At 47.9% G+C, this 25,965-nt stretch overlaps 1 protein-coding gene across 4 annotated transcripts in view; it reads left to right on the top strand.

The window, feature by feature from the left end:
* Window positions 1–25,965, top strand: part of SIPA1L2 (signal induced proliferation associated 1 like 2) — a 217,210-nt gene that overhangs the window by 170,380 nt on the left and 20,865 nt on the right. For all 4 annotated transcript variants that reach the window (XM_059900962.1, XM_059900959.1, XM_059900960.1 and 1 more), the window contains 8 exons: window positions 5,433–5,669; window positions 7,408–7,491; window positions 8,944–9,044; window positions 9,411–9,514; window positions 11,163–11,548; window positions 16,125–16,349; window positions 18,530–18,683; window positions 20,993–21,212. In XM_059900962.1, coding sequence (XP_059756945.1) covers window positions 5,433–5,669; window positions 7,408–7,491; window positions 8,944–9,044; window positions 9,411–9,514; window positions 11,163–11,548; window positions 16,125–16,349; window positions 18,530–18,683; window positions 20,993–21,212 — 1,511 coding nt within the window. The remainder of the gene's footprint in view (window positions 1–5,432; window positions 5,670–7,407; window positions 7,492–8,943; window positions 9,045–9,410; window positions 9,515–11,162; window positions 11,549–16,124; window positions 16,350–18,529; window positions 18,684–20,992; window positions 21,213–25,965) is intronic.

The raw sequence follows: 25,965 nt of genomic DNA, 5'->3' as shown, positions 1-25,965 counted from the left end.
CCTTGAAGCTGTTGCTTTGGGAAGCTTGCATACTTCGTATAATTTAATCTCGACACACCCTCTGCTGTCACTATTCCGGAGGAGAAACGTGGGTCCAAAGAGATTGTCCCATTTCTGAGCTACACATTGGCAGGTCTGGGGTTTGAGCCCAGGGCATAGACTTCTCTCTTCAGTGGAGAACAGTTTGATTGCTGTAGAGAGTTCCTGCTGGGAGTGAATAGAGAACACTCTGCAACTTGGCTGGGCTCAGACAGTGATGGTCCTGATGGTCAGGCTGCTGAGGTTGAATGGCTCCTTTAAAGAACTGAGTCCGCAACCTGGCCAGCAGTGATTCTGCTTCAAGAGCCCATTTATTGATGCTGAATGGAGGGTGCTTCTGGGAAACTGGAGGTGTCATTTGAAAGGAATGATGCCATCTTGGGGACCTTTGCTGGTGTCTCTGAAGTTGTGCGTCTGTAGCTACAGTGCTGGGCAGTGAGCGTGGGTGCCTGTTAGCTGTGAATAGAGAGGACACCACCTTTGCGCTGGCCGTGCCCAGAAGCTGGGATGTGGAAGCAGCCACAGACTAGAAATCTACAGGTGGGAAACCCTGGTCTCGGGAGCTTCCGGAAGCAGAGGAGAACACAGATGCGTGTGGATGTGAGGAAGTCACTGAGTGTCCCTCGTACAGGAATAAGCCATCCTGCGGAGTCCACAATGCCAGGTTTAGAAGGACAACGGGATTGTTTGTCAGATTAAAGCAGTCAAACGTAAGATCCTCTGAGGGCTGCAACTCACGGAACCACTTGTTATTCTTACAGTTTTGTAGTGTCACATTTTTAACCGGCACGTTTTTTTATGATGTTCTTGGTCTCCAGAATGTTTTCCCTTCCAGGATAGATGACTGAGAGAGATTATTAGCTTCAGAAAAGTTACTGGCTAGACAAGCAATGTTAAAAATTACGTTTATTTTGATCCCCGAAGCTGAGTTTGTATTGATCTCTACCTAGCATGGTAATCTGCAGCGTAAGTAGATGATGTTTGTTATTGAGCAAAGAGGAAGTCGTGTAACTGCCCACGTGTTAGTGATCCCCCAGCCTTAGCTAAGTCTTTGAGTGCCTCCTTTTGGCAAGAACACCGTAAAAACGGTGCCAGAAGCTAGAAATGCCACTCACATCCATTGACTCGATTTGGTATGTTGAAAGGTGATGGAGCACATTTATCAGTGAGGTCTGGATTTCTACACGAATGCGGGAAAGCAAAAGACCTAAGTCTTTTCTTCAAAAAATGGTTCAGTTGCACACAAGATTAGCAGCTCACTTGTTCGGGAATGACTTCTTGTGCTGGGTCTTCTTTGCACCTGGTCAGTTTGGGTTTGAATTGGCCTTTACTTCCCAGAAATGTGTGCCGTGTGCCCTTCACAGAAGTGCCAGGTTGGATACTCAGATGAGCTGAGATCTTGCCTGGCGTCCTGTGCTCCGGCCCCCCAAGGGGGAGAGAGAAGTGTGCTCACGGGCAGGTGCAGTTCCTGGCCCCTGCTGCAGCGTGAGCGCCTCTGCAGACTGATTTGTAATTCTTATTCTACACCTCTTCCCATTTCCCTAAAAATTGGTTGAATTTCCATATGTCACCTTCAAGGACTTCCTCATACTTCTGGAGCAGAGCTGAGTTTGACTAGGTTTGATGATATGTTATAATTAGCAGTGTTTACTGGATGTCTTGGTCATAGAAGTAAACAAAGCAAAAATCTCTTTTGTAAGAGTAGTTACTGTAAAAGTGTCATACAGAATTAATTTTGATTTTAAAATAAAGATATTCTATAAGCTGATTTTTATTAGGGCAAAAGAATGCCCATGTTTAGTATTAAAAGATCATTTACATATGACCTTGTGCAAGAGGTTGGAAATGAAATATTCAACCCTGATTCTCTCTTCAACCTAATGCATGGCACAAGTTTTTGTCAGCGGTCTCTCAAATATTAGTCATGATTATGCATTTATATAACATTTTTTTCATCCAAGATTTAAGCTAAATTACAGCATCTTACTGAAGACTACAATCTATGAGCATGAATTAAAGACACCGTACTACCCAGCCATCTGTCTTCTCTTTTCTCATTTTCTTTTAATTTTTTTTCTTTTTTAATTTTTTAAATAAATTTATTTGTCTTATTTTTATTTTTGGCCGCGTTGGGTCTTCGTTGCTACGTGGGGGCTACTTTTCGTTGTGGCATGTGGGCTTCTCATTGCGGTGGCTTCTCTTATTGCAGAGCACGGGCTCTAGGCACACGGGCTTCAGTAGCTGTGGCTCATGGGCTCTAGAGCGCAGGCACAGTAGTTGTGGCGCACGGGCCCAGTTGCTCCACAGCATGTGGGATCTTCCCGGACCAGGGCTCGAACCCGTGTCCCCTGCATTGGCAGGCGGATTCTTAATCACTGCACCACCAGGGAAGCCCCTCATTCTTTCTTTTCAAACCAAACCCAATCAACTGGGAACCCAAACAAACACTGGAAATGCAAGATGCCCTTTAGTCCCTAGGATTCAAGGTTCACGTGCCTTTCATTCAAAACATAACTCCGGGACCTGTCACTTTGGTTGGTCTCTGTTAGAGATTCCTTGACTTGGACGATTCAGACAGCTTCAGCCTTTGACGCACCGAAGCCTGAGGTTCACCTGAACATCCAGTGACTTGCTTACAACATTGGTTCCGGGGGATTACAAGAGTCGGTTTTCTTGATGTTTTGATGTATACTAATATCCCACCTTTATGATTTCTGATTACGTCACTGGCCATATGCCCGAGTCAGTAGTCCCAGGGGATGTGGTATCTAGTTAAATAGAAAAACACTTGGAAACAATATAAGTCCGTGCGCAAAAAATTGTAGCGTCTTGGCATTTTATTTTAAAAAATGCAATCCAATGTAAATCTCGACTTATTAAATTTGACCAGTAATTTAGCACATTCAGTAAATCAAGAGTAATTTAAACTTGCTTAGGTAAAGAGAGGTGAATTTTGCTTTGGGGGAAGGAGAGTTAAAATAAACGATAGGAAGTCAAGTTTACTGGTAAAGAGATAATCCCTGCCCCATTCTGTGTAACAGGCATACGTATCTCCTTAGGATGCTTTATTCAGTTCATTTCTTCTATTCTCAAAGGGTGGCACCACCATCCATTTGGTTTCCCAAGCCAAAAAGTAGAACATTGTTTTTGGTTTCTATCCCTTCTCTCCGTCCCAAGCTCCAAGTACTGTTGATTTGACAGGTGAGAACTTTTCACCCAGCGTTGCTGTTGAGAAGAATGGACCATTCAGTGACCCAGGCCTTTGTGTGGGCCCTGCACCAGACACGTAGGGTCTCTGCTTTAACCCAGGACTCTGAATTCCACAATAATACGTCTTGATACGGACCTTTTTTTCATTCATTCTACTAGAGACCGTCAAATCTGGTTTTACCTATCTTCTATTTCTGGAAATTTTCTTGTATTACTTCTTAATCATTTCTTCCCACTATTTTCTCTCTCTTCTCTTTCTCTGTTAGGTGGATGTTAGACTTCTGGGATTGAACTTGAATTTTCTTGCATTTGCTCTCCTGTAACGTTTTGGGAGAGTTCCTCAGTTTACCTTCCACCTGTCTTAACTGGATTTTTTATTTTGAATTTTAGCCATCCTCTTTTTAAATTTCAAAAGTTCCTTCTCTTTCTCTGAGGGTGGTGAGCCTCATGGCAGGGTGATCAGGTGGCATACACCTGCTTGTCTTTACTCTGGAGAAAGATCCCTGTTCTTTGAGGCGTGACCCTGAAGCTGGGTTTGGAGGAAGGAGGAGCAACTTGGGGTCTCGTTTCCAGTGAAGCTTTTACTTCACCTTTTGTTATCAGCTGTGCTCTTCTGGGTACCTCGTGACCTTGAGTCCCTCCTTTCAGGTTGGGATCTCGAGACCGTTGCTCCTGCCCTCTAGAGGCGGGGGTGGGTATTGCCAGACGGGGCCCAGTGCTGCCTGGACCCCAGGGTCACACTTTTCACTGCTCACTCCTTCCCTTTCCCTTCCGCTTTCTGTGGCACCTCTGTTCCTGCACCTGTTCAAGTGTGCAAGGGGATGGTCGTGTTTCTCTTTGTCTTTCCCTCTGCACACGCTCGGGTTTGCCTTTCTCTGCTCCACCATTGACGTTCTCCCATTTGCCTTCCATCTTTTTTCTTTTTTTTTTAAATTCATCATATTTATTAAAATCTAATTAACACACCATAGCATTTACCCATTTTTAGAATATTTTCAGAGTTGTGCAACCATCACCCCATTCTAATTTTAGAAAATCCTAATCATCTGAAAAAGAAACCTTGTTCTGATTTAGAGACACTCTCTATTCCCATCCCCAATCCTAGGTGACAGCTTATCTACTGTCCTTCTCTATAGATTTTCCAGTCTCGATATTGCCTTCCATCTTTATATACTGTGTTTTGGTGTCTCCAAGTTTTGTTGATGGTCCACTTTGTTTTTGTTTTTTGTTCTCTTTGTTCTTTTGTAATGATTCTGAAAAGTTTTACTCCACCATCTTGAGGATGGAAGTCTCCTGTTTAAAGAGTGATACCTTATTACCCTGATAGATTTCTTAGAGTGAATATGAGAAAGTTTTTCTGCTGACTCCGGAATGTCTAGGGAGAGGCATGGCTTCATTCATGTGGTAACTTGGGATGATTTACCTTGACACTCAAATTTGAGACTTACCAAGTCTTCCTGTGTCCTGGCCAAACAGCACCAATTGGCTTTGCAGGTCCCTTTGGTCAAGTCAGTAGTACTATGTGCACGGTGTAACTTGAGGGATGTCTGAGGTCACATTTTTCAGGCTAAAGGGTCTTACATCCCTGACTGATCATTTGAGCCCACAGGAGATGACCTTGTGAGGACCCGTGGGAGTGACCGTGTAACTAAGACCACACGTGACTTTGACAGGATGGACACTCAGGCTTTTCCCTTGACTGTGACAGCTTTTGCTAAGTTTGTTTTTCACTTTTCTCAGACTTGGTATAACATGTGACTCTGATTCCCGATGATATAACTGTACTTTCAAATATCCGTTCAGATTATATATGAGGCGTTTTTAATCGATGAAAGTTTATTTATCACCCATGTTCAATGCAGATGATTCAATGTATGCAAAGTGGTTAAAGGTATATGGCAGTCTGTCCACAAAGTTTGCAGACTACCTGGAGAGACAGAGCCTATGAATGAAACACCTGACAGGTGTATCTGTCGGCTAATCAGAGCCACAGGCGTGAGACTGGCTCCTCCTGACCCGTGCTGGGGGATGAACAGACAAGGTCACCGTCGCCAGGGCTGCTCCTGAGGGTGATGGCTCTCGTCGCTGTCTGTGCGCCCCCAGAAGCACGTGTGCAGTTGCGAGTGACGGTGCTGAGGGCTCAGCACTGGGCACCCCCCGACCATCTCTTCTTGGCTCCACAGAGGGTGTTCGGAGCTCTGCCGGATCCCCATGGTGGAGTACAAGCTCGACAGCGAGGGCACCCCCTGTGAGTACAAGACCCCCTTCCGGAGGAACACCACGTGGCACCGAGTGCCCACGCCCGGCCTGCAGCCCCTGCCCAGGGCCTCCCCGGTGCCCGGCACGCCTGACAGGCTGCAGTGCCAGCCGCTGCTCCCACGCAGCACCTCCTTTGACCGGAAGCTGCCCGACGGCACCAGGTAAGGCTGGTACCGTTTGCTCAAGGGCAGCCCTTGGGAAGCTCTTGCAGCTAGAACTTCAGAGGGTCAGGGGGACTTTTTTGTGGCTTAATCATTTCTGAGTTAGCTTGTTCTGACCAAGTGGGCAGGAAGGGTGGCCAGGCGGGCCCCAGATGCTGGGGTGCTTGGGGTCCTGGCCCAGCGATGATGCTGATGGCATTTAGGTCCTCCCCACGGACGCTGCCCCCCAGGGCCACGGCCATCCCTCTCCACCGCGATCCTCCTATCAACTCGCTCTCCAAACCATCTCGGGAAAGATATCTGAGAAACCATTTTGCAGGAGCCTCTAGATAAATATGAAGGGTATGAGTATAAAGAAAACAAAGCTGCAAAATCAGTGATGAAATCCCATCACTCTCGTGGGCGTAGTATTTTCAGAGGTCCTAGGATCATTAGCATCTCTTTGTTTTTCTCTCCCATTTTAAGCAAAGGGAGTTGAGTTTTAAATTAAGTTTTTCCCTGAGAGAATGCACTCGTTTAAAAGTTAAATCCAACAGCATTAGAAGCTGGTGAGAATTTCGGGGGTTACGTAATTCGCAAAGGTAGTTTTAAGTGAACGGCGTAGTAAATTTGTTTTGTTGTGGTTGTTGATTCCTGCTCCTTTTGTTTTAACTTTCGCATAACTTACGGGCCATGGAGACACCATGAGTTTCCTCCAAATGTCTTGTCAGGCTCTCGTCTAATAGAGCGTATGCTGTAAGCAGACGCTGGGCCAGGCTGTTTGCTTGACGAGTCATCACCTTGGCCTGTTACTCGGCCTCTCCCAGTCTCCAGTTTCCTCGTCTGAAAAATCAATTTAGCAATAATAGAGACCTCCACGGGGCATTAGGACAATTGAGTCAACCAAGAGAGGTAAACTGCTTAGAACCATTCCTGGCACATAGGAAGCCTATATAGGTATTAATAATCATTGCTAAGATGAAAACATGTGGTCTTCCTCTGCTTCCTCCATTCTACGAACGAGTGCAGGAACGGTGTTACTTTAACTTGACACTAAGTCATCTGGGCTCTCGCTCTCCCTTCTCAAAGGTCTGCTGAGTTGATAAACTTCCCATATTCAGAGAAATGCACATAGTACATAGCCCAGGTGGAAAGGGTGACATCTGGAAGGGAAGGGGTCTGCAGAACGTCCCTTATTAACATAGAATTTAGTAAATTATAAGGAAGAGTTCTAATAGCAACAGGGAAAGTTGGCGAGCACATCTTCATCAAGTGAATTCTCACGAGTATCATTCATTTTTGTGTGTCTGAAATAAATAGGATGGCATTCAATCAATGTGTGGAAATAAATGGCTTTGCCAAATTTAGGGTTTTCTCTCTGTATGGATTTTAAATATAGAACCACAACGTGCCTTGCATTAAGTTTCACAGACCAAGTAGTAGTGATGTTTTCATAATTCTGTGTTCTTGGGGGATCCGCATGTTTCACTGGCGTCATTAGCTGTGCTTTAAATCTTTAGATGGCGAAGCCTTGTTTCTGCCACATCTCTTTCTTATAATAAATTACCAACCGTAAACCACCTGAAATCTCATGGCATCACCAGTTCTTAGTTTATTTGTCCACGATTGCGATGCCTGTTTCTCCTTTTCTTCATCACTGAAAAATGAATTCATTTGTAAAACAAAACAAGCCAGGTCAGGATGTTGGCAGCCCGCAGACCCCTCAGGGCCCGGTTACTGATTCTAGTCAACCTTTCAGAAGTTCACCCAGCAACCAGTCCTCCTCCAGCGATCCTGGACCCGGCGGGAGCGGACCCTGGAGACCGCAAGTTGGATACGACGGGTACCGCTCATTTTCACCTTTCTGCGGGCCCCTTGGGGGGGACTTGTTTGCGGGGCGCATTCAGAAGCGCTTACTGTGCACGAGGCCACTGGGGGACCGAGAAATGAGGACAGGCCTTTGATAGGACGAGTGTATCCAGGCTGGATAGCTGATCATTTCTATGGAGGTGGCACTCATTTGCCTGTATTCTGAGCTTCTCTGATTTTTTTTTTTTTTTTAAGTAAGGGAGAGTCTTTCTGAACGTGTGAAAATTAAGGATTTGGAGACCCTGTGGGCGATGGCCCTTGGGAGTTTCCCTTCACTTGAACTGCTGACGAGGAATAAATTCACAGCCTCTCTTGAAAGTGTTTTCTCTCCCAAACCCAGCCCAGAATCAGAGAAGGCAGATTTAGCAGGTCCCTTGTAGTGTGTGAGCAGCATCTAGGACCCTGAGGGCGCCTGTGAACAGGGCACAGAATTGACTGATACAGTCACTGGTACAGGGGAGACAGCAGGGGCGGGTGTGCTTTCCCGTGGAGATGCGGGCCTGGCTCACGGCAGCAGTGTTTCTGTGTGCTGCTGGGACCCAGTGTTGTCTCTGCTGCTCAGAGTTGCTGGCTGCACTGATTAGACAAGAGAATCGCCAGGTCAGCCGGGGAGGCTTTCACCGCACCAGAGAACCTTCTATTACTGTTCTCGCACATGCCCAGGGATACGTCTCTCCCCGGCACGCTCCTTCCTTCTGGTTTGGGCTGAGAAGTAGAGCTTTGCAGTCCGAGTTGCATGCATTCCCTACCGTAGATCCTAGAGGGGGTTCTTAAAAGTGGTACTTCAAGAAATGTTTCTCCGTTGAGTTGCATTTTTAAAGTAGAGGGGAGTCTTTTCTGTCAATGGAAAGACCACGTCTGGCTTTTTCTGCAAACCAGGGTCTGTAACTGGGATTCTGTAAGTAAGTGCCCCTTTGTGACGTGAATAAGTTTAATGCAGTTTCTTTTGGAAGAGTGAATTGTCCTATTTGGGGGTTTTCATAAAACAAAGTCTACCTGGATGTAGTCTAGCGCCAATCAACCTGATTTTCTTTTTCCTTAAAAACTTTGATATAAAAAAGCATCAGAGCACAAGAGAAACAGTGACAGCAAAAGCAGTGAGCCCATCCTCAGCCCATCAGGGACGAGCCGTCTGACCCCAGACAGTCCTTCCGTCCCCTGGCGTCGGCCACCTCCTTTATCTGTAAACAGTGTCATGCAAGTGCCTCTATGGACCCAGTGGTGAAACGAGAGCCCCCAGTTCCGGATGCTCTAAGTCTCTCAGGCAGGGCTGGGCCGGCAGACACTGCATTTCCATCTGCCAGATGGAAATGCCAGCCTCTGTTTAGGGGTCCCTGGGATTGCCCCTCGGGGAGCCAGCACACACACGGGACAGTGGGGGGATGATGGGGGGGGCGAGGCGGGCTCAGCTCTGTGTTCTTTCCAGGTGCCAGTCTCCCCTGCTGCTTGAGCACCAAGGCTCCGGCCCTTTGGAATGTGAAGGGGCCAGGGAGCGGGAGGACGCCATGGAAGGAAGCAGACACCCCGGTAACAAGGACCCCTGCCCCGAGGCGCCCCTCCCTCCTGCCCCCTCCCTCCCCCATCACTCGTTCGTTCACCCGTGCACGTCCGGTCAGCTGCATCCTGCCCTGTGCGAGTTGGCCGCTGGACCTCGCGACGTCGTCCGGGACGTGGTCACGGCGGGTGGTGACTGTGGCGCCTGGGGAATGGACCGTGAGCGTGGTGGGCAGTTCTGCCTGCTCCAGGGGTGTCTCCATCGGCAGGACCGGCAGAAGGTCCTGGAACCGCAGTTCCTCTTCGCGGTCACTGAACCCTTTGTTTGGCTCCTGCGTTTCTTCGCTCCTTCGTTAACACTAGACATGAAATGTTAAGTCTTCTCTCTCTTTGTGACAGAAGCCAAATGGCACGGCCCGCCTTCCAAAGTCCTGAGCTCCTATAAAGAAAGAGGCCTGCAGAACAATGGAGGCTGCAAGGATTCCCCCAATAAGCTTTCTCACGTGAGTCCTTCCCTCGTGAACTAACGCTGCGTCAGCCCTTCTGACCATCTCAGCCCACGCAATTTATCACCACTGCTGCCAGGGCCTCTCAGTGGTATCATTTACCTCACAAGGCTCTTGGGTGGAGGGGAAAAAAAAAAGCTAAATGAAAAGTTAAGGGTTTTGGTTTTTTTTTTTTTCCTCCTTGATTTATAAAGAACCACGAAGAAAGGTCATACCGTAAATTATTGGCAGAGACAAGACTGTAGCCTCAGCCTTTGATCCTTGGTATTTTTAATCTGTTAGCTCTTACCCACTTGTGGGCACAGCACAGAAGCGGAACCTGTGAAGCGGGGTGTGTGGTGGGCGACACTCTGCCTGGGGCTCAGTGGACAGCTGCAGATGGTACACAGTCATACCAGCCCCAGGCAGCCGGTGTTCCCACAGTGCCCGCGTGGTTTTGTTTACCTTCCGCAAAAATGAATAAGTGGGCCATGTCGGTGACTGTAGCTCAATGAAATAAAACTTCCAGTTAAACGTGAAAACAGGAACTGTAGTTGTTGCCAAATGAAGCCAACCTTATAAAAATAGCTGGTTTTTCGGAATCTGTGGGCGTTTGATCAGGCCTTGACCTGAGCTGTTCCTTTCCTCCTCCTCCGCGCGTCACTGGCCAGCTGTAGAGCCAGCCGAGTGTTACCTGCGAACATGTGGCCTCCGTCTCTCAGCTGTATCCCCACCTCGTCTCGAGCCAGCCTCATGGAGCCAATCAGTGCCACCTGCACGGAGATCCATGTGTGATAGCAAAGGGCAAGGGGAGTTGCTTAAGGATGTGATAGGAAGGAGGGAAAGGCCAAACCACTTGAAAAGAGATCGGGGCTTGGCTGGGTCTCACGACTCCACAGCCTTTTGCTGACGATTTGGGCCTCGTTAGTTTTCCCAGCCTGAGGAGAGGGGCCGTGTCTGTGCCAGGACATCCTCAGACGGGGACATTTGCCCTGTTCTCTTGGCTTCGTCTTCCAGGGACCTCAGAGCACTCCCGAGAGCCCCCCATCTCGTCAGCCCCCCGGGGCTGCCCTGACCTGGGCTCTGGGGCATCTGGCTCGCGCTTACACTGTGCTTCTGCACGTGAGCTGGTTGGGTCCACGCAGCGATCGCTGGGCTTAGAGTAATAAGCCCAGGGAGGGATCGAGTGGCTGTCCAAAGCCCCGTCGCTGTGATTCACACCTGGGTCTTCAGCCCCAAACGCAGGGCTGGCCCTGTCATTCATCGTAGGAGCAACTTCTGGAGGAAAGGCTGCTCTCCTCCTTTTATTGATTCCCCACGTGCTTTCTCAGCTTCTGTAACCTTCGTTGATTACTTTCTGTTTAGTGACACCTTGGCAATACTTTCACGTTTCATGCACAAGTAATTGAACAGAGACTTGAAAAGATACCCATTTAGGTTAAGATGAATGATGGGAGGAATTATGACTCAGGGGGACTTTTGCATGAAACCAGGGTATTTTTTAAAAGGAAGTTCTTTCCTTGCCTCGCGCTGACAAGCGAGCAGAAGGGGTTCGGGTGAAATCGTCTGGTTTGTGGCTTCCTGAGTCTGGGGGGGAATGACCTCTTCGTGAAGAAGCAAAGCGCGGGATTTGTTGGAAGCCTTGCCGTTTCTCTTTCTTCTCAAGGTCGGAGAGAAAAGCTGCCCCAGCCATTCCAGCAGCAACACGCTCTCCAGCGACACCTCTGGCAACAGCGACGACAAGCACTTTGGGTCCGGGGACCTGATGGACCCCGAGTTGCCGGGGCTGACGTACGTCAAGGGCGCCTCCACGGACAGTGGCATCGACACGGCCCCGTGCATGCCCGCCGCGGTCCTCGGCCCCGTGCACCTGGCGGGCAGCAGGTCCCTGGTCCACGGGCAGGCGGACCAGTGGGCTGACTCGGACATCCCGGGGCCCGACGACGAGCAGGCCAAGATGTACGCGGTCCACGGCTACGCGCCCGGCATCTCCGCCAGCCACGCTGCCGACGGCAGCCTGGGCGACCTCAGCGAGATCTCCTCCCACTCCAGGTAAGTCCCCGCGCCGCCAGCGGCGCCTGCCCCGGGCACCCTGGGCGCCGTCGCCTGCGCTGGGGCGGGAGAGGGGCCCGAAGTAGGACCAGCAGGTGCCTGAGGTCATTGTCACCCGTGTGCCACGCGGCCTGACTTCAGAGGAAACTTCGCTTGCTTCCAGAGTCTCCTTTGAAATGTGCACACGCATACGTTTGTGATTCTATCTTCCTTTCTCTTGAAAGTTGAGAGAAGACTAAACAGAGATGCTCATGGCACTCAGCAGACCACTCATCTCTCTCTCTCAGTTCAATTCGTTGTCCCTGATTGTCAGGAGATGGCAGGCTGGCCAGCGCTCAGGTGATAGTAGACAGTGACGGGGGGCGGGGGGTGGCCTCTCGTCGTCCCTCTGAAGGCCCGTGCCCCGCTCTCCCCTGGTCCGCGGGCCCCCTCTCACGAGTGTGTACCAGTGGAAGTATGTTCGCATTGACAGTCCGATTTTTAAAAACAAGACTAGCTAAGTTTAAAGGAATTGTATTCTGACTACAGATGTGCAGTATATAGTTATGAGTAGTTTTAAACTCCTATTTGACATATGTCTGTACAGTGACCTTAAAACTCATAATTGGTGATTCCTCCCTTCAAAGACCAGGCAAAGAAACGCTTTCATTCAGGTTTGGCCGTGCGTAGAATTTACTGCACACTGACGGCCGCTCTCCTTTTCCTTCCTGTCTCCAAGGCCTTCGCTACCTTCAGCTCTGAGTTACTGTCTGACTTTTCCCCAGAACTCTTCTAGCTGCTGGAGGGCAGTCAGGTGAACACTGATGGGAACCATCCTTCCAGGTACCTGAGGCCGTGGCGGGAGAACTTCTCCAGCGATGGTGCTTGAGGCTGGCCGTGGGGTTCCCAGCGCCAGCCTCTGTGCTCCTCGGCCCCCTTCACCCAGGCCGAGCCCGCTGCCCTCTGACCTTCTCCCCGTCCTCATGCGGCCGCTGCTGAGCCGGGAGGGACGAACCGACGGGCAGAAGGGAGAGTAGCTGTGACCACAGAGCAGACACGTGAATCACTTCGGCTTTCCTCTCAGTCGAGGCCGAGACCTCAACAGCGGTGCTGTTATTTTCATGAGGGATGTCATGTGATGTCTGATCTTGTTTGAAAAAAAGTTTTCAACTTCTAAGGCCCAGAAAATTAACGTAAATTAATTTTTTTTACACAAATCTAAAACACGAGGGTGCCTGCACACACATGCTCACCGCCGCCTTTCTGCTCTCCTTTTCCTGGCGCTAACGTCGTCATCTGTGTCTTACATTTACATCATTTGTGTCATTCAAGGGCATTTATGTGACAGGTTAAAGAAAGCTGCACACGAATTAGCTCACACAGCGAAGGTAGTATTTTGGCTTATGTAACCCCACAGGCCAGAACTCTGAAGGTTCTGCTTGACACAGCAGCTCACGTGATGTCACCTGAGACCAGGTCCCCCCGGTCCGTGGGCTCGGCAGGACTGCCCTGACATCTCAGCAGTGAGAATGGCTGTGTCACCTGCTGTGTCACCTGCAGGCCTCCCGTGCTCGTGCTCCCCTGTCACAGCAAGAAAGTGCGGATCTTTTCAAGTTTCTGCAGACATCCCCCCCCCCCGCCCTGCCACCAGGGTCTCTTCACGTGTTCTTGGCTTTAATCACTGTGCTTTGGGGGCCTGGTGGGTCAGTCCTGCCAAACCACGCAGCTGGAGACTGGGGAAGAGAGCCACTTCCCCAGAAGAAAATCAGAGGATTGTGTCCCTGGGAAATGGGGGAGCAAATGCAGACAGGGCCTCCTGAGCGCCCGCCGTAGGCTCTGTCTTCTTCCCCTGGGCAGACGGAGTGCAGGATATGGAGACTGTTTTCAAAGTAGAGATTCCCATTACCTTTTGACCAGTTCTCTTTAATAATTGGACTTTAAATAGGTTTAGTACTAACTAAAATAACAGTTAAGTGTTATCAGTGGCTTTGGTTACCTGAATTATTCCTATCTTACTTTCAGAGACAGTTTTTAATTGGCCAGGCTGTCAAAACCATCTTGGGATTTTATAATCTTCTGGTGTCTTGTTCAAAGTGTAGAAGATTTTGTAAAATGGCTGATTTCCTGATACCTTGTTAGAGAGATGTAATTGGCATCACAAACAGAATTTTGTATTACCGTTGAGGAAAATTTCAGTGGAAACCGCTTTCAGAGCACCTTCTTTTATGAATAGAGTCAGGATATTTATAGGGATTTGAAGTCAATTTTCTGGAACACCTTAAGCATTCATTAACGTAATGGGTCAGACTCGTAGAAAGCACAGGAAACTGCTAGATTGCATTTCTGGTCGATGTTCCTTCTTTCCACCCCTTCACACTGGACGTGTGCACAGTGGTTGTAGAAGGGCCGTGTGCTGAGTGAGGGGCTCCTTTCCCATCCAGGTGCCTTTTTCTTGCCCTTCTTAGTTGACAGTGACTTTAAAGCCACATTTCAACTCCACTTGCAGGCTTTTGCTCACGTGGAATTCATCATTAAATTAACTCTTTTGAACACTTCCTCCTGTCTGTCCCCTGACCCATATGGGAGAGCTAGAGAAAATAAGATTTCAAATATTCTAAAGTCGTTTTTTTTTTTAATTTTAAAATATTTAAGTATTTTTAAGTGTTATCTATTAATAGCTTACATTTAAAATAAGACTTGAAATGTCAGTGTGTTGAGGTAAAAGGAACTTTGCTCATTAGTGCACAAGGGACCCACCTACCGCAGTGGTGCTGAGACTCTGCAGATCCTGAAATGCCAGGACCCAGACTGGGACACACATGCCCTGTGATGATGAGTACCGTCGGCCTTTGGGTGTGTGGTCAGCTCGGAGCTGAGGCCCACTGCCCAGGATCTCGGTTGTGACAGGAGAGCAGGAGAGACTCTTAGGGGCCGGCATCAGCACCAAGCATCCTGGCTGGTCACCCCTCCACCCCACGCACTCGTGTATCCCACCATGTTTTAGCTGCTTCTCAGCGCTCAGACCTGGTTGACATGGTTTGAGCTCACTGTGTACCTCACCCCAGGCTGCTGTCTCCTCTCATCTGGAGAGCCTGGGCCTCTCTCCTTCACTTTGTAGCCACAGCACTTAGTACATACAGGTCCTTGAACTTGACAAGCATTGGAATGTTTGTTGAGTGAAGGAGGGAAGTCTAAGAAGACTGTTGATAAATGCTTGTTGATTGAGTTGGTAACCCAGTGCCTTGGGGAGCCTAAGGAAATAGGAGGCACAAGCCGGCCGACTGTTCGCAGATCCCAGACCATCTATGGCACGTTCTTAATACTCTGATTCTGGTTTTTCACCACCAGCATCACTACCATCCCCACCAGCTCCGCCACACACGCTCACGCTCCTGACAGCCATCCAGGACTAAGCCAGCGTCAATTATGTGTGTGGTGTGATTCCGGGATTGCACTGAGGACTGGGAAGGGGGACTTAGGACTCCTGAAGACAAGCCGCACTGGTGTGAGGGGAGGACGGGGGTGGAGGGAGGGGTGTGCAGGAATCACCACCCATTAAGCAGCACAAGCACATGCCTAGCCAGCTCTCCTGCTACTCCAGGCTTTTAATTCAGCAAAACCATTTTGGTTGGTTGGTTTTTTTTTTTTTCTCCTACGAGGGCAGGGCACTTAGATAAGAGCTCAGAATACAAAGCAGTATTCATAGGAGCCTAACCAAGCTTTTGCAAAGTGAAACACATCAACTGCCAAAAAACCAAAACAAAAAATCCCGTGTTCTGGCTTCTCCTGTAAGTGGCTCATGTGATTATCTGTTGTTTACACTTATTCATGTCATCATACTGTTTACTCTCGGTAAAGGATTGGGAGCTGGCAGTGAGACTCTAAAATAAGAACGTGAGTCTAGAAGGAAAGGATTCATGAAAACCTTATTGCCCACATTCTCGAATGTTGATCTGCTTCAGAGGAAACCTTTATAACAACGTTACTGCCGCTAAGCACGGGTTTTTGCCACGTTGCCGGTCAAATGGATTCGATACATTTGTTCTTAGAGTTTAACTTTAAAATATTTTACTATTGGGGTCAAAGACATTTTTAATCAAGCCTGAATGAGGAAACTGGAAAAGCACACCGGGCTTGTGACCGTTGCCCCAGGTGCTGGCTAACACTGCGCTCTCGTCGTAAGAGGCTCGCATTTTTGCCAGTCTGGTGAGCGTGCCCTGATATCCTGCAGTGGTTTGCACTGGCGTTTCCCTGGGGATGGCGGAGGTTGAGCCCTTCCTCTTATGTTTATTCGCCGTTTGAGTTTCTTTTCTTTTGAGGCATCACTGTGGTGCCCATTTTTCTGTTAGATTTCCCCTGACTGTGCTTTGAACATCCTTCCGGCCACAGGCGTACAGCTTGGCACGTGAACACCCTTGGCCTGTGGGAAGCAGGGCGTTCCAAAGGCACGTGGCAGAGAGGCGGCCACGTCTGCCCCCCTCTGCCCGATTTTGCTCACAGAGAAGGACAGGAGTCGTGCGTGATGGCTCCGAGTTTGGCAACGTGCCCGCCCCGCTGAGATCTGATTGTATCGCAGCTTCTGTCTTTTTCTCCCCAGTGGTTCACACCATTCAGGAAGCCCCTCGGCTCACGGTTCCAAAAGTAGTGGGTCTCTGGATACGTCCAAAGTGTACATCGTGTCTCACAGCAGCAGTCAACAGGCCCCGGGGTCCGTGTCCAAGGCCTACCACCGGCAAGGGGCCGTGAACAAATATGTCATTGGCTGGAAGAAATCGGAAGACAGCCCGCCGCCCGAGGAACCCGAAGTGGCTGAGTGTCAGGGGTAAGGCGTCCGGGGGGGCTCTTCTCTAGGCAAACCTTGGGCATCTGGGGCATGGACCAAGCTAATGTATTTTTCCCCCCAGTAGAAACAGGTTTTCTAAAAAAAGAGTAATCGAGAAACATCTTGGTAAAGCTCTTTAAATGTTGGCATTTATATTTCTCTTTAAAAGTCTTCTCTTTCCTTGATGTTCTCATATAACATTAAAACAAATTTCTTTTTTTTAATATAAATTTATTTTATTTATTTTTGGCTGTGTTGGGTCTTCGTTGCTGCACGCGGGCTTTCTCTAGTTGCGGTGTGCGGGCTTCTCATTGCGGTGGCTTCTCTTGTTGTGGAGCATGGGCTCTAGGCGCACAGGCTTCAGTAGTTGTAGCTCATGGGCTCAGTAGTTGTGGCTTGCAGGCTCTAGGCGCACAGGCTTCAGTAGTTGTGGCACGTGGGCTCGGTACCTGTGGCTCATGGGCTCTAGAGTGCAGGCTCAGTAGTTGTGGTGCACGGGCTTAGTTGCTCCGAGGCATGTGGGATCTTCCCGGACCAGGGCTCGAACCCGTGTCCCCTGCGTTGGCAGGCAGATTCTTAACCACAGCGCCACCAGGGAAGTCCCTAAAACAAATTTATGTTCCTTGCTTTTATATTCACGTACCATGTCCCGCTCACCTCTGTACATCCTCGTGACTCGCACGTAGTAGACCCTCGGAGCATACTTATCGACGTATCATTTGGCAATTTTAATAAAGTCACTAAGTTAGCAGGAGAAAAGGCTAGCAATTTTTATTCAAACACATAGGGAAACTGGAATAGTGCATTTTATTAGTGATTTTCGGTATTACCTTATTATCCCAGCAGTTACTGACGAGACCTGGGTTTGTGTTTTTCTTCCCTGCGTCTTTCCCAAAGCAGATAGGGCCTGGAGCTCTTGAGCATGTCCACCCCCGAATCTCAGGGCCCCCGGCTGGGCACGTCTGACGGCCTCATCACAAACCCTCCATGGTGGGTCTTCCCACGGGGGTTCGTTCCGTGCAGAGCCCCCATCCCCCGGGTCTTGGGTTCTTTTTTAGCTCCCAAGCCAACCACATCTTCAGTCACATTTAAAAGTTTTGAAAGCTTCTTCCCCAGTCACTGCTTTCACGTCGTCAGCGCCGCTGCTACTTACAGAGCCGAAAAGTTCGGGAAACCTGAACAAAGCAAGAGCCGTAGCGAGTTCCGATAAATCGTTCTTAATTTTGAGCATGTTCGTGTGAGTTTCATATCCTGATAATTCCCCAGTGAGCCGTCACCCTGCAACACAGTAGCCTGGCTTGGGAGATGGGGTCATCTCGGTGACGCAGGACAGTCACACACAGGTCATCCTCTGCAAGCTGCTGCCCTGGGCCGTGGGTTCCTAGAGCATCATGTTTCAGGTCGTGCGGCCCGTCCGCCTCTGCTGACAGTACGGCCCCTGGTTCTTCACCCACCGTGTCTTCAGGAATGTTCCGTGGCTCAGATTACACTTGCAGACCAAACCTTTTAAAAACGACTCCCCAGTTTTCTCTCTGGAAAAGAGCTGAAAACAGTAATTCGGCTAGACAGTGTTTTGTTGTCCATAAATACATTTCTATATACTGATAATCAAGGGGGACAGCTGCTTTATTTATCCAAACGGCTTTGCGAAATGGCTGATAATAAAAATGCTTGGCATGCACCCGGATGGATTACTGTTCAACATCAGGTTCCCCGGGGTCCGGCTCTCCGTGTTGCAGGGTGGACGGTGCGTGGGGTTGCCCAGCCACAAGAGAAAGGCTCTCTCAAGCTCCTGAGAAGCACCAGGCTTCCTTCAAAGAACACGGGATAATCTCTGATGAATTATTGAAACTGTGTTTTCTGACACAGGTTAGGAAAGGGAGAACACAGCCTTATTGGAAAAGTTGGCTCTATGTTTTCTCCTCCAGGGCTTTGGGGATCTGATTTGTTTCCGCATTATTCAGCAACCTAAGTTTGCACTCATTTCACAAACGTAAGATGGCATGGGGATCTGGGAGAAATGCAGCAGAAGTGAAATGCAGCTCAATAACTTAGGAGAGCTGTGTGTGAATGAACGTGGTGGGTGAAGCTGGGGACCGGATTTTAATTCACAAGGCTACAGGCGTTCTCCAGATAAGCTGACGACTCGTCTTCAGTTTCCTTCTGCCTTGTTTCACCAGGCTGTACGGTGAGATGGGTCTCCTGTCCACCGCAGCTGAGCAGCAGGCAGTGGTGGGAGATGACGTCTCAGAAACTCACCACGTGCTCTCGAAAGAAGACTTTCTGAAATTGATGCTCCCTGACAGCCCCTCAGTGGAGGAGGGCAGGAGAAAGGTTAGTGACTTTTGTGTAGCTTTGAAGTTACTGGAAGCACTAAGGAAAAGCCTAAAGAGACGCCAGGGCTTCCAGAGTTCTCCCACATGTGGTCTCTCTCGTGATCCTACCCACAGCTCTGTGCCCGGTTGGCCATTTTCACTGTTATTCCCCCAGGAAGCAGAGTGAGCCTGGGAGAGGTCAGGAAGGGCAGCTTTCTAGACGGATAGAGGAAGCTAGAGGCAGGCGGGCCTGGCCTCAGTTCTCGGCTGCAGTGACCATCAGCCGTGTGATTTTGTTCACGTGACTTAATCTCTTGGCCCAGTGTCGTCCTCTGAAAAAAGGAAGCAATGATAAATGTACTACAGAGTTACAGCAAAGATAAGAACCAACTTCACAGAGGACCCGGATATAACGGGTCATCAGAAATAGTAGCTGTTAAAATTCACACCGCCTGACTTTTGCTCCGGAACTTGTACCGAGGATAGAGTTCTCCAAGCCATCCTGCTTGGGTGTAATCCTGTTCCAGAAATGGGCTGGAGTTAGGTACCCTGCTGCCTGGCATTGTAAATCAGATGGCACTTGCCCTGTGCTTGTAAAACCATGCCCACTCACAAGGAAAGGCCACGCATCAGTCTCACAAACCAACCTCACATTCGAGGTCACGACTTCATCACCATGGCGCAGACCCTCGCTACCGTTAGATGACTTTATTGTCCTTATTAGTTTTAGTTTTATTATGTAGTATTACAGTCTCTTAAACCACTCTGTTAAGTAATGGAAAGTATGAAAAAGGACTCACAGGTAATCTAGCCCAATCTCCTCTTCTGGCAAGTAACTGATGCCCCAACTGATGAAATGTGACGTTCCCATAAATATTTGGGGGCAGAGTCAGCCGTGGAATGCAGGCCTTTCTCCCTTCTAATTCAGCGCTCTCTTGTCCAAATGAAAAGAAAAGAGAAAAGTCAGGCATGGCCATCTTGACTGATCGGGATAAACAGCAAGTCTTTGTGCTGCCGTCTTCCCTATAATAAAACAATGCTGCCATTAACCTAATTGTGTTCTTAGAATAACACTCTCATGAGATACTACCTCAAAGCCGCTTTAATCTAATGGGCCTGTAATCATGTTCTGAAGAGCCTGCTGGTTGTGTGTGAAGAGGGAATCTCAGAAGAACTCAACAGAATGAGTCTTTTTTTTTTTTTTTTAACTTGTATCAAATCACGTATATGGTACTGTATAAGCTTGGGTGCAGGCTATTGTACCGAAAGTGCAAATAGCTTTTCTTTTAATAGGAACAAACTTCTCCTTGACATGTGTTTTTTTTTCTTCTAAGACAAATCGCCTTCTTTTCATAGTGTAAACTTAACTTTGCAGTTCACACACACGCTGGTTCCCATTCATCAGCTGGACAGACTTTGACAGAATGAAAGGGACACATACAATAGAAATACTTTTAGCCTTCTGGCTACATTCACAAATGTAAATAGCCATTTCTGTATTTGCTTGATGCAAACATTCCGGCTTTTACTATTATTGATGTAAAAGGAATGTGGTTCAGGATATAGAAGAAGTTGGAAATTCAGATTTGATTTAATTTTTCTTGAGTTTTTGACTACTTGCTTCTTTAGTATGAATTTTCCCTACCCTATCTGTGATTTAACACGATAATTTTAATGGTTTCTTTAAATCTGGTTATGATTGATTACTCTAACTCAATTCTCAACAACTGTAATAGACTTTTGTGAGTGAAACTTTGAAGTATGTAGACAGTAAGACTTTCCTGGACCAATACTGTCTTTCTTGAACCTGTGTGTGGCTTAGAAAGCTGCAGTGCTCAAAAATTAATATTATTATTATGACCTAGATTAGATTGAACCTCGCATGTAGTTGATTGGTACAGAAATCACCTAATATTAAAACGTAGTCATTTCCAATTAAAATCAAGCCAGCACTAGATGTGGTTTTGAATAACTGTTGCCTGAAATGGCAGCGTTCTGTATTTCCAGAAGCTGCCACAGCTAAAGGGTTATGGAGCTTCCATTTAACATTTCAGAATAGAGCTGTGCCTGTCTAATTCGTGGTAATATTTCACAGAACGTCAAAGGAGGAAAAGAGCCAAATCCAATAACTGCAGGAAGCCCTTGTGCGTTTGCCTCGGTGACCTGCGTGCCTGGTGTAGCATCCTTAGGCTGAGGCTTTGCGCACAACTGCTGCTCAGAGATGCTCCCACGGTGGTACGGGACCCCGCCTAAGTCAGTCAGGTGAGTTTCACGCTGTCAGCTTTCTGACATCTGTTTTCCCTTCCCTCCTCCTGTCTCAACCCCTAGTTTTCGTTCTATGGGAACCTGTCCCCACGGCGCTCGCTGTACCGCACCCTCTCGGACGAGAGCATTTGCAGCCACCGGAGGGGTTCTTCCTTCGGCAGCTCCCGAAGTTCCATCCTTGACCAGGCCCTGCCCAGTGACATCCTGTTCAGCACCACCCCGCCCTACCACAGCACCCTGCCACCCCGGACCCAGCCGGCGCCCAGCATGGGAAGCCTGCGGAGTAAGTGCCCGGGGTGGCCCGAGCTGACCTCGTGGGCTCTCTGGGGTGGGTCTCCTACGGGGGTTGGAGGGACTTGTTTATTCTTTAAACTATATATCATTTGGTGGTGTGTTTTCTCTTTCAGTGATTTTTAAAAGTGATAAAAGCCCCAAAGTGGACATTTTTTAAAAGTTGAGCACTACTACCAATTTTTCAGAAAATTGAAAAACCCATAATAAACGTTCTTAGCAAGTAAAATAGTGACCTTTATACTCAGCTTAGCTATTACATCCATAAAGAGAAAAGTGTCTAAACCTGATAAAGAGAAAAGGGTGCCATGGTGGTAGATTTTCCTGTGGGCAGTATGCAGGGAGGAAGGTTGGTTTTCTTGCCTCCTGTGTGTTTCTTCTTGATCTTCCAGATCTGGTGAAGGCGAAGGTGGCAGGTGGGCATCGGGACACCTGGGTCCCAGCCCTGGCTCTTCCCACGTGGTACCATGTCCCATCACTTAGATTCTCTGTGTCCAGTTCACTCCAATTTATTGGCCACAGGTTGACTAGATAATTTCCAGATGATTTTCCTTCAAATCCTAAAATCTTTCCTTTTTACATAGTGTTAGTTTCCTATTAACGTGTCAGTGTTGAAGGGTGATTTTTTTTTTAACATTAGTTAGCTTTATTTCCTTTTTTCATAGTTAATTTCTGTTGTACAGGACGAATGAGAATTAAATCAGAAATATATTCATTGTCAGGGTTTTTTTTAAATTTCATCATAGAAAGCATTATCTTTAGAACCAATTTGAACTTCATAATACACATATAAGTCCCAGGCTAAATGAAATAAAAGTTCTAATAAGCTTTCTAATGTTTAACATAATTGGAAATGAACCTTGTCTCATAAAATTCTTAATCTATTTCTTTAAGTAACATAATATCCTGCCTGTTATGAAAAGTCCATTTGCCTAAATTGGAGAAATACTCCCTCTTGATAAAGGTATGAAGGTCAGACAGACATATTCTAATACCCTAATATTTCTCCAAATGTTTGTCCTTTTTTGTAAATAGGTAACTTTAATGGCCTCCTAAAGCTTTCCTAAAACCAGTAAAACTCTTATTTTCTTGCAGATGTCATATCTTCCACTTAAAAATGCTTGAGGTATGATTGTGAAATCTACAGTATATATGTTACTGTAGTTCTTACATTCTACCTTTCACTTGCTTCCATGTGGAAGACACACAATTGACCCTTGAACAACACGGATTTGAACTGTGCAGATCGACTTACACACAGATTTTTTTTCCATGTAAATATCACACTACTGCATGCTCCACGGTTGGTTGGATCAGGGGATGTGGCACCTCGGATACGGGGGCCAACTGTAAAGTACACGCAGATTTTCCACTGTGTGGGAGGTCGACGCCCCTAACACCCACATTGCTTAGGGGTAAACTCTCTATCCTTTTTTTGGCTTTGCTTTTTTTTTTCTTAATAAACATCATTTACTTAGAGCAGTCTTAGGTTCACAGCAAAAGTGAGCGGAAGGCATGCAGACTTCCCACGTACACACCCGCTGCCCCTACAGGCGCTCAGTCTCCCCCCGACCACAGGGTACATTTGTTAGAGGACGCTGACACATCTTCATCACCCAAAGTGCATAGTTTGCGTTGGGGTTCACTCTCGGCGTCATACAGTCTATGTGTTTGGACAAATGCATGATGACATATCTACCACTGTAGTATTTTACAGAGTATTTTCATCTCTCTAAAAAGCCTCTGTGCTCCACCTGTTCATCCCTCTCTCCCCCTCACGCCTGGTAAATCAATCGTTCTTTTTTACTGTCTCCATAGTTTTGTCCTTTCCAGGTGTCATATAGTTGGAGTCATACAGGGTGTAGCCTTTCCAGGAATACATTTAATTTTCCTCCACGGCTTGATAGCTCACTTCTTTTTAGTGCTGACTACTGTTTTATTGTCTGGGTATGCCAATTTATCCTTTTTTAAATTTTTATTTATTTATTTATTTTTGGCTGCGTCGGGTCTTCGTTGCTGCGCGCGGGCTTTCTCTAGTTGCAGAGAGCAGGAGCTACTCTTCGTTGCGGTGCGCGGGCTTCTCATTGCGGTGGCTTCTCTTGTTGCGGAGCACAGGCTCTAGGCATGTGGGGTTCAGTAGTTGTGGCTCACGGGCTCAGTAGTTGTGGCTCACGGGCTCTAGAGCGCAGGCTCAGTAGTTGTGGCGCCCGGGCTTCGTTGCTCCGCGGCATGTGGGATCTTCCCGGACCAGGGTTCGAACCCGTGTCCCCTGCATTGGCAGGCGGATTCTTAACCACTGCGCCACCAGGGACGTCCCTGTATCCTTTCTTAGTATGTTCAAAGGTACAATGGAAACAGGCAGGGTACACTCTCCACTATCCAGGTTAAAAACTGCCTGACTTGCCTTCATCGTCTCTTCCTCTGGGAAAAGCAGTAAGAATGGCCCTTGCTGTTTGCGCTTCTCAGATGAAACCTTCTTATTTGACCACGTGACTCCTCCAATTTCTTTTTTTTTTTTAATTTATTTTTATTTATTTATGGCTGTGTTGGGTCTTCGTTTCTGTGCGAGGGCTTTCTGTAGTTGCGGCGAGCGGGGGCCTCTCTTCATCGCGGTGCGCGGGCCTCTCACTATCGCGGCCCCTCCCGTTGCGGAGCACAGGCTCCAGACGCGCAGGCTCAGTAATTGCGGCTCACGGGCCCAGTTGCTCCGCGGCATGTGGGATCTTCCCAGACCAGGGCACGAACCCGTGTCCCCTGCATTGGCAGGCAGATTCTCAACCACTGCACCACCAGGGAAGCCCTCCTCCAATTTCTAAACTTCACAACCTACTCAGAAAAAAAAAAATTCTCTAGGTTTGGTGGATCAAATGACAAAATATAAATAAGGGAGCTGGGAGTAATTTGAATTAATGTGTCTCCCCCAAAACACTTCTGATTCCCTCCTCCCTGCCCACCAAGAGGTTCAACTGCAAGGATCTGGTTGTGCCTGGGACCCCTGACGCCCACACTCACCTGTGTGGTTATTACTCCTGTATCTGCTCAAGGCAGATTTCAGTCATCTTTTGCTTTCTGTGGTTTCTGGTCACTCAGCAGAGGCCCTGTGAGCAGATCTCGCTCTGAGAGTAGTTGCAACAGTCTGGCCCTGGAACAAGCCGGAGAGTTGACACATGGGAGCTTGTGGCCAGCAGATGCCTGTGAGCGAGAAATGAGGACTATTTGGGGTCACCCAGGTGTTTCTCTTAGCTTCTCAGAGACTTAGCTTCACGAGAAGACTTGCAGTGGAAGTTAGGTTAGTTCTGCCACAGCGTGTAGCTCTGGATGCTTCAGTAGCTGCAGAGGTTGAGCAAGAATATGCAGAAGGCACACGTATTCTCCTAAAGCTTCCCAGGAAGCATCTGACCTTCCACTCATAGAGACTCATTTGGATCTTGTTCCTAATTTGGAGCAAGGGCAGCACGGGGGAGGGTTGGCAAGCCCATCTTTTCACAGTGAGCCTCAGGAAACCTCATCGCCGCACCTTTTCTCCATGTAATTATCAGTCACCGGCTTCTCGTTCAGACAGTTTTAGCTTTTCCATGTCTCAAACTTGGGCCCATCTCAGAATCTCTCTTCTCCTGAGACCAGGATCTTAATCCAACCTTGGAAGACAGATGACACTTAACAAGCACATTTTGGATGTGACTCATGTCATGATTCATATATATTTCCTGGGGGCGGTTTGGGGATCCCTGAATGTGCTGTATCATTATGTCTTCAACTTGGAGGTATAAAAATATGACCAGCTGGAAAAATTGAACAAATTCTGAGATCTTTCTGCATTGCATTTGGGGCCTTTTGTTTCCATCATTGGTGGATTTCAGAGTAAAATTTCTTTTGGGGCCCAGGTAGAAAAAAAGAATAGGGAGTGGCCATTTTGACACACAGTTCACAGGCCCAAAAACCAATGATATTGAAAAGCGCTCATAGTATCCTTGTCTCCTTGACCATGTGGTTACCTGGCTTTGTTCAGTGCAGTCCCAAGCATTGGCAGGTTTAGAGCATGTTTAAAGAGAATTACTGGTCTTTTGCGAAATGGAGTTTTATGAAACTCTCCAAGGAATGGTAGAAATCTTCCTATGTGGGTAGACTAACAAGAGTTCTTAAATTTTGAAAAATAAAAACAGGGTATTAGGGCTTCCCTGGTGGCACAGTGGTTAAGAATCCACTTGCCAACGCAGGGGACACAGGTTCGAGTCCTGGTCCGGGAAGATCCCACATGCCGCGGAGCAACTAAGCCCGTGCGCCACAACTACTGAGCCTGAGCTCTAGAGCCCGTGAGCCACAACTACTGAGCCCACATGCCACAACTACAGAAGCCCACGGGCCTAGAGTCCGTGCTCTGCAACAAGAGAAGCCACCGCAATGAGAAGCCCGCACACCGCAATGAAGAGTAGCCCCCGCTCGCCGCAACTAGAGAAAGCCCGTGTGCAGCACTGAAGACCCAACGCAGCCAAAAATAAATAATAAAATAAAATAAATAAATCAAAAAAAACCAAACAGGGTGTTAGGTTCTGTATGTTCCCAAATCCAATAGTTGTGACCTAGGCCCCTCACAAAGGATGCTCCTTGAAGTTTAAAAGCGAGTTTTAGCAGAAATAAAAGAAATTAGTGTTTTCCTTATCATTTAGTACCCACTCAAGATGCCACAGACCCCAGGTGCAGACTTAGTGGTGTGTGGCCGGCAGAAGAGTTGCCCTTGCTTCCGC

The sequence above is a fragment of the Balaenoptera ricei genome, chromosome 16 (assembly GCF_028023285.1).
Source record: "Balaenoptera ricei isolate mBalRic1 chromosome 16, mBalRic1.hap2, whole genome shotgun sequence".
In the NCBI taxonomy this organism is placed as follows: domain Eukaryota; kingdom Metazoa; phylum Chordata; class Mammalia; order Artiodactyla; family Balaenopteridae; genus Balaenoptera; species Balaenoptera ricei.
Note: the sequence above shows the minus strand (reverse complement) of the source record. Positions and strands in the feature narration are given on the sequence as shown.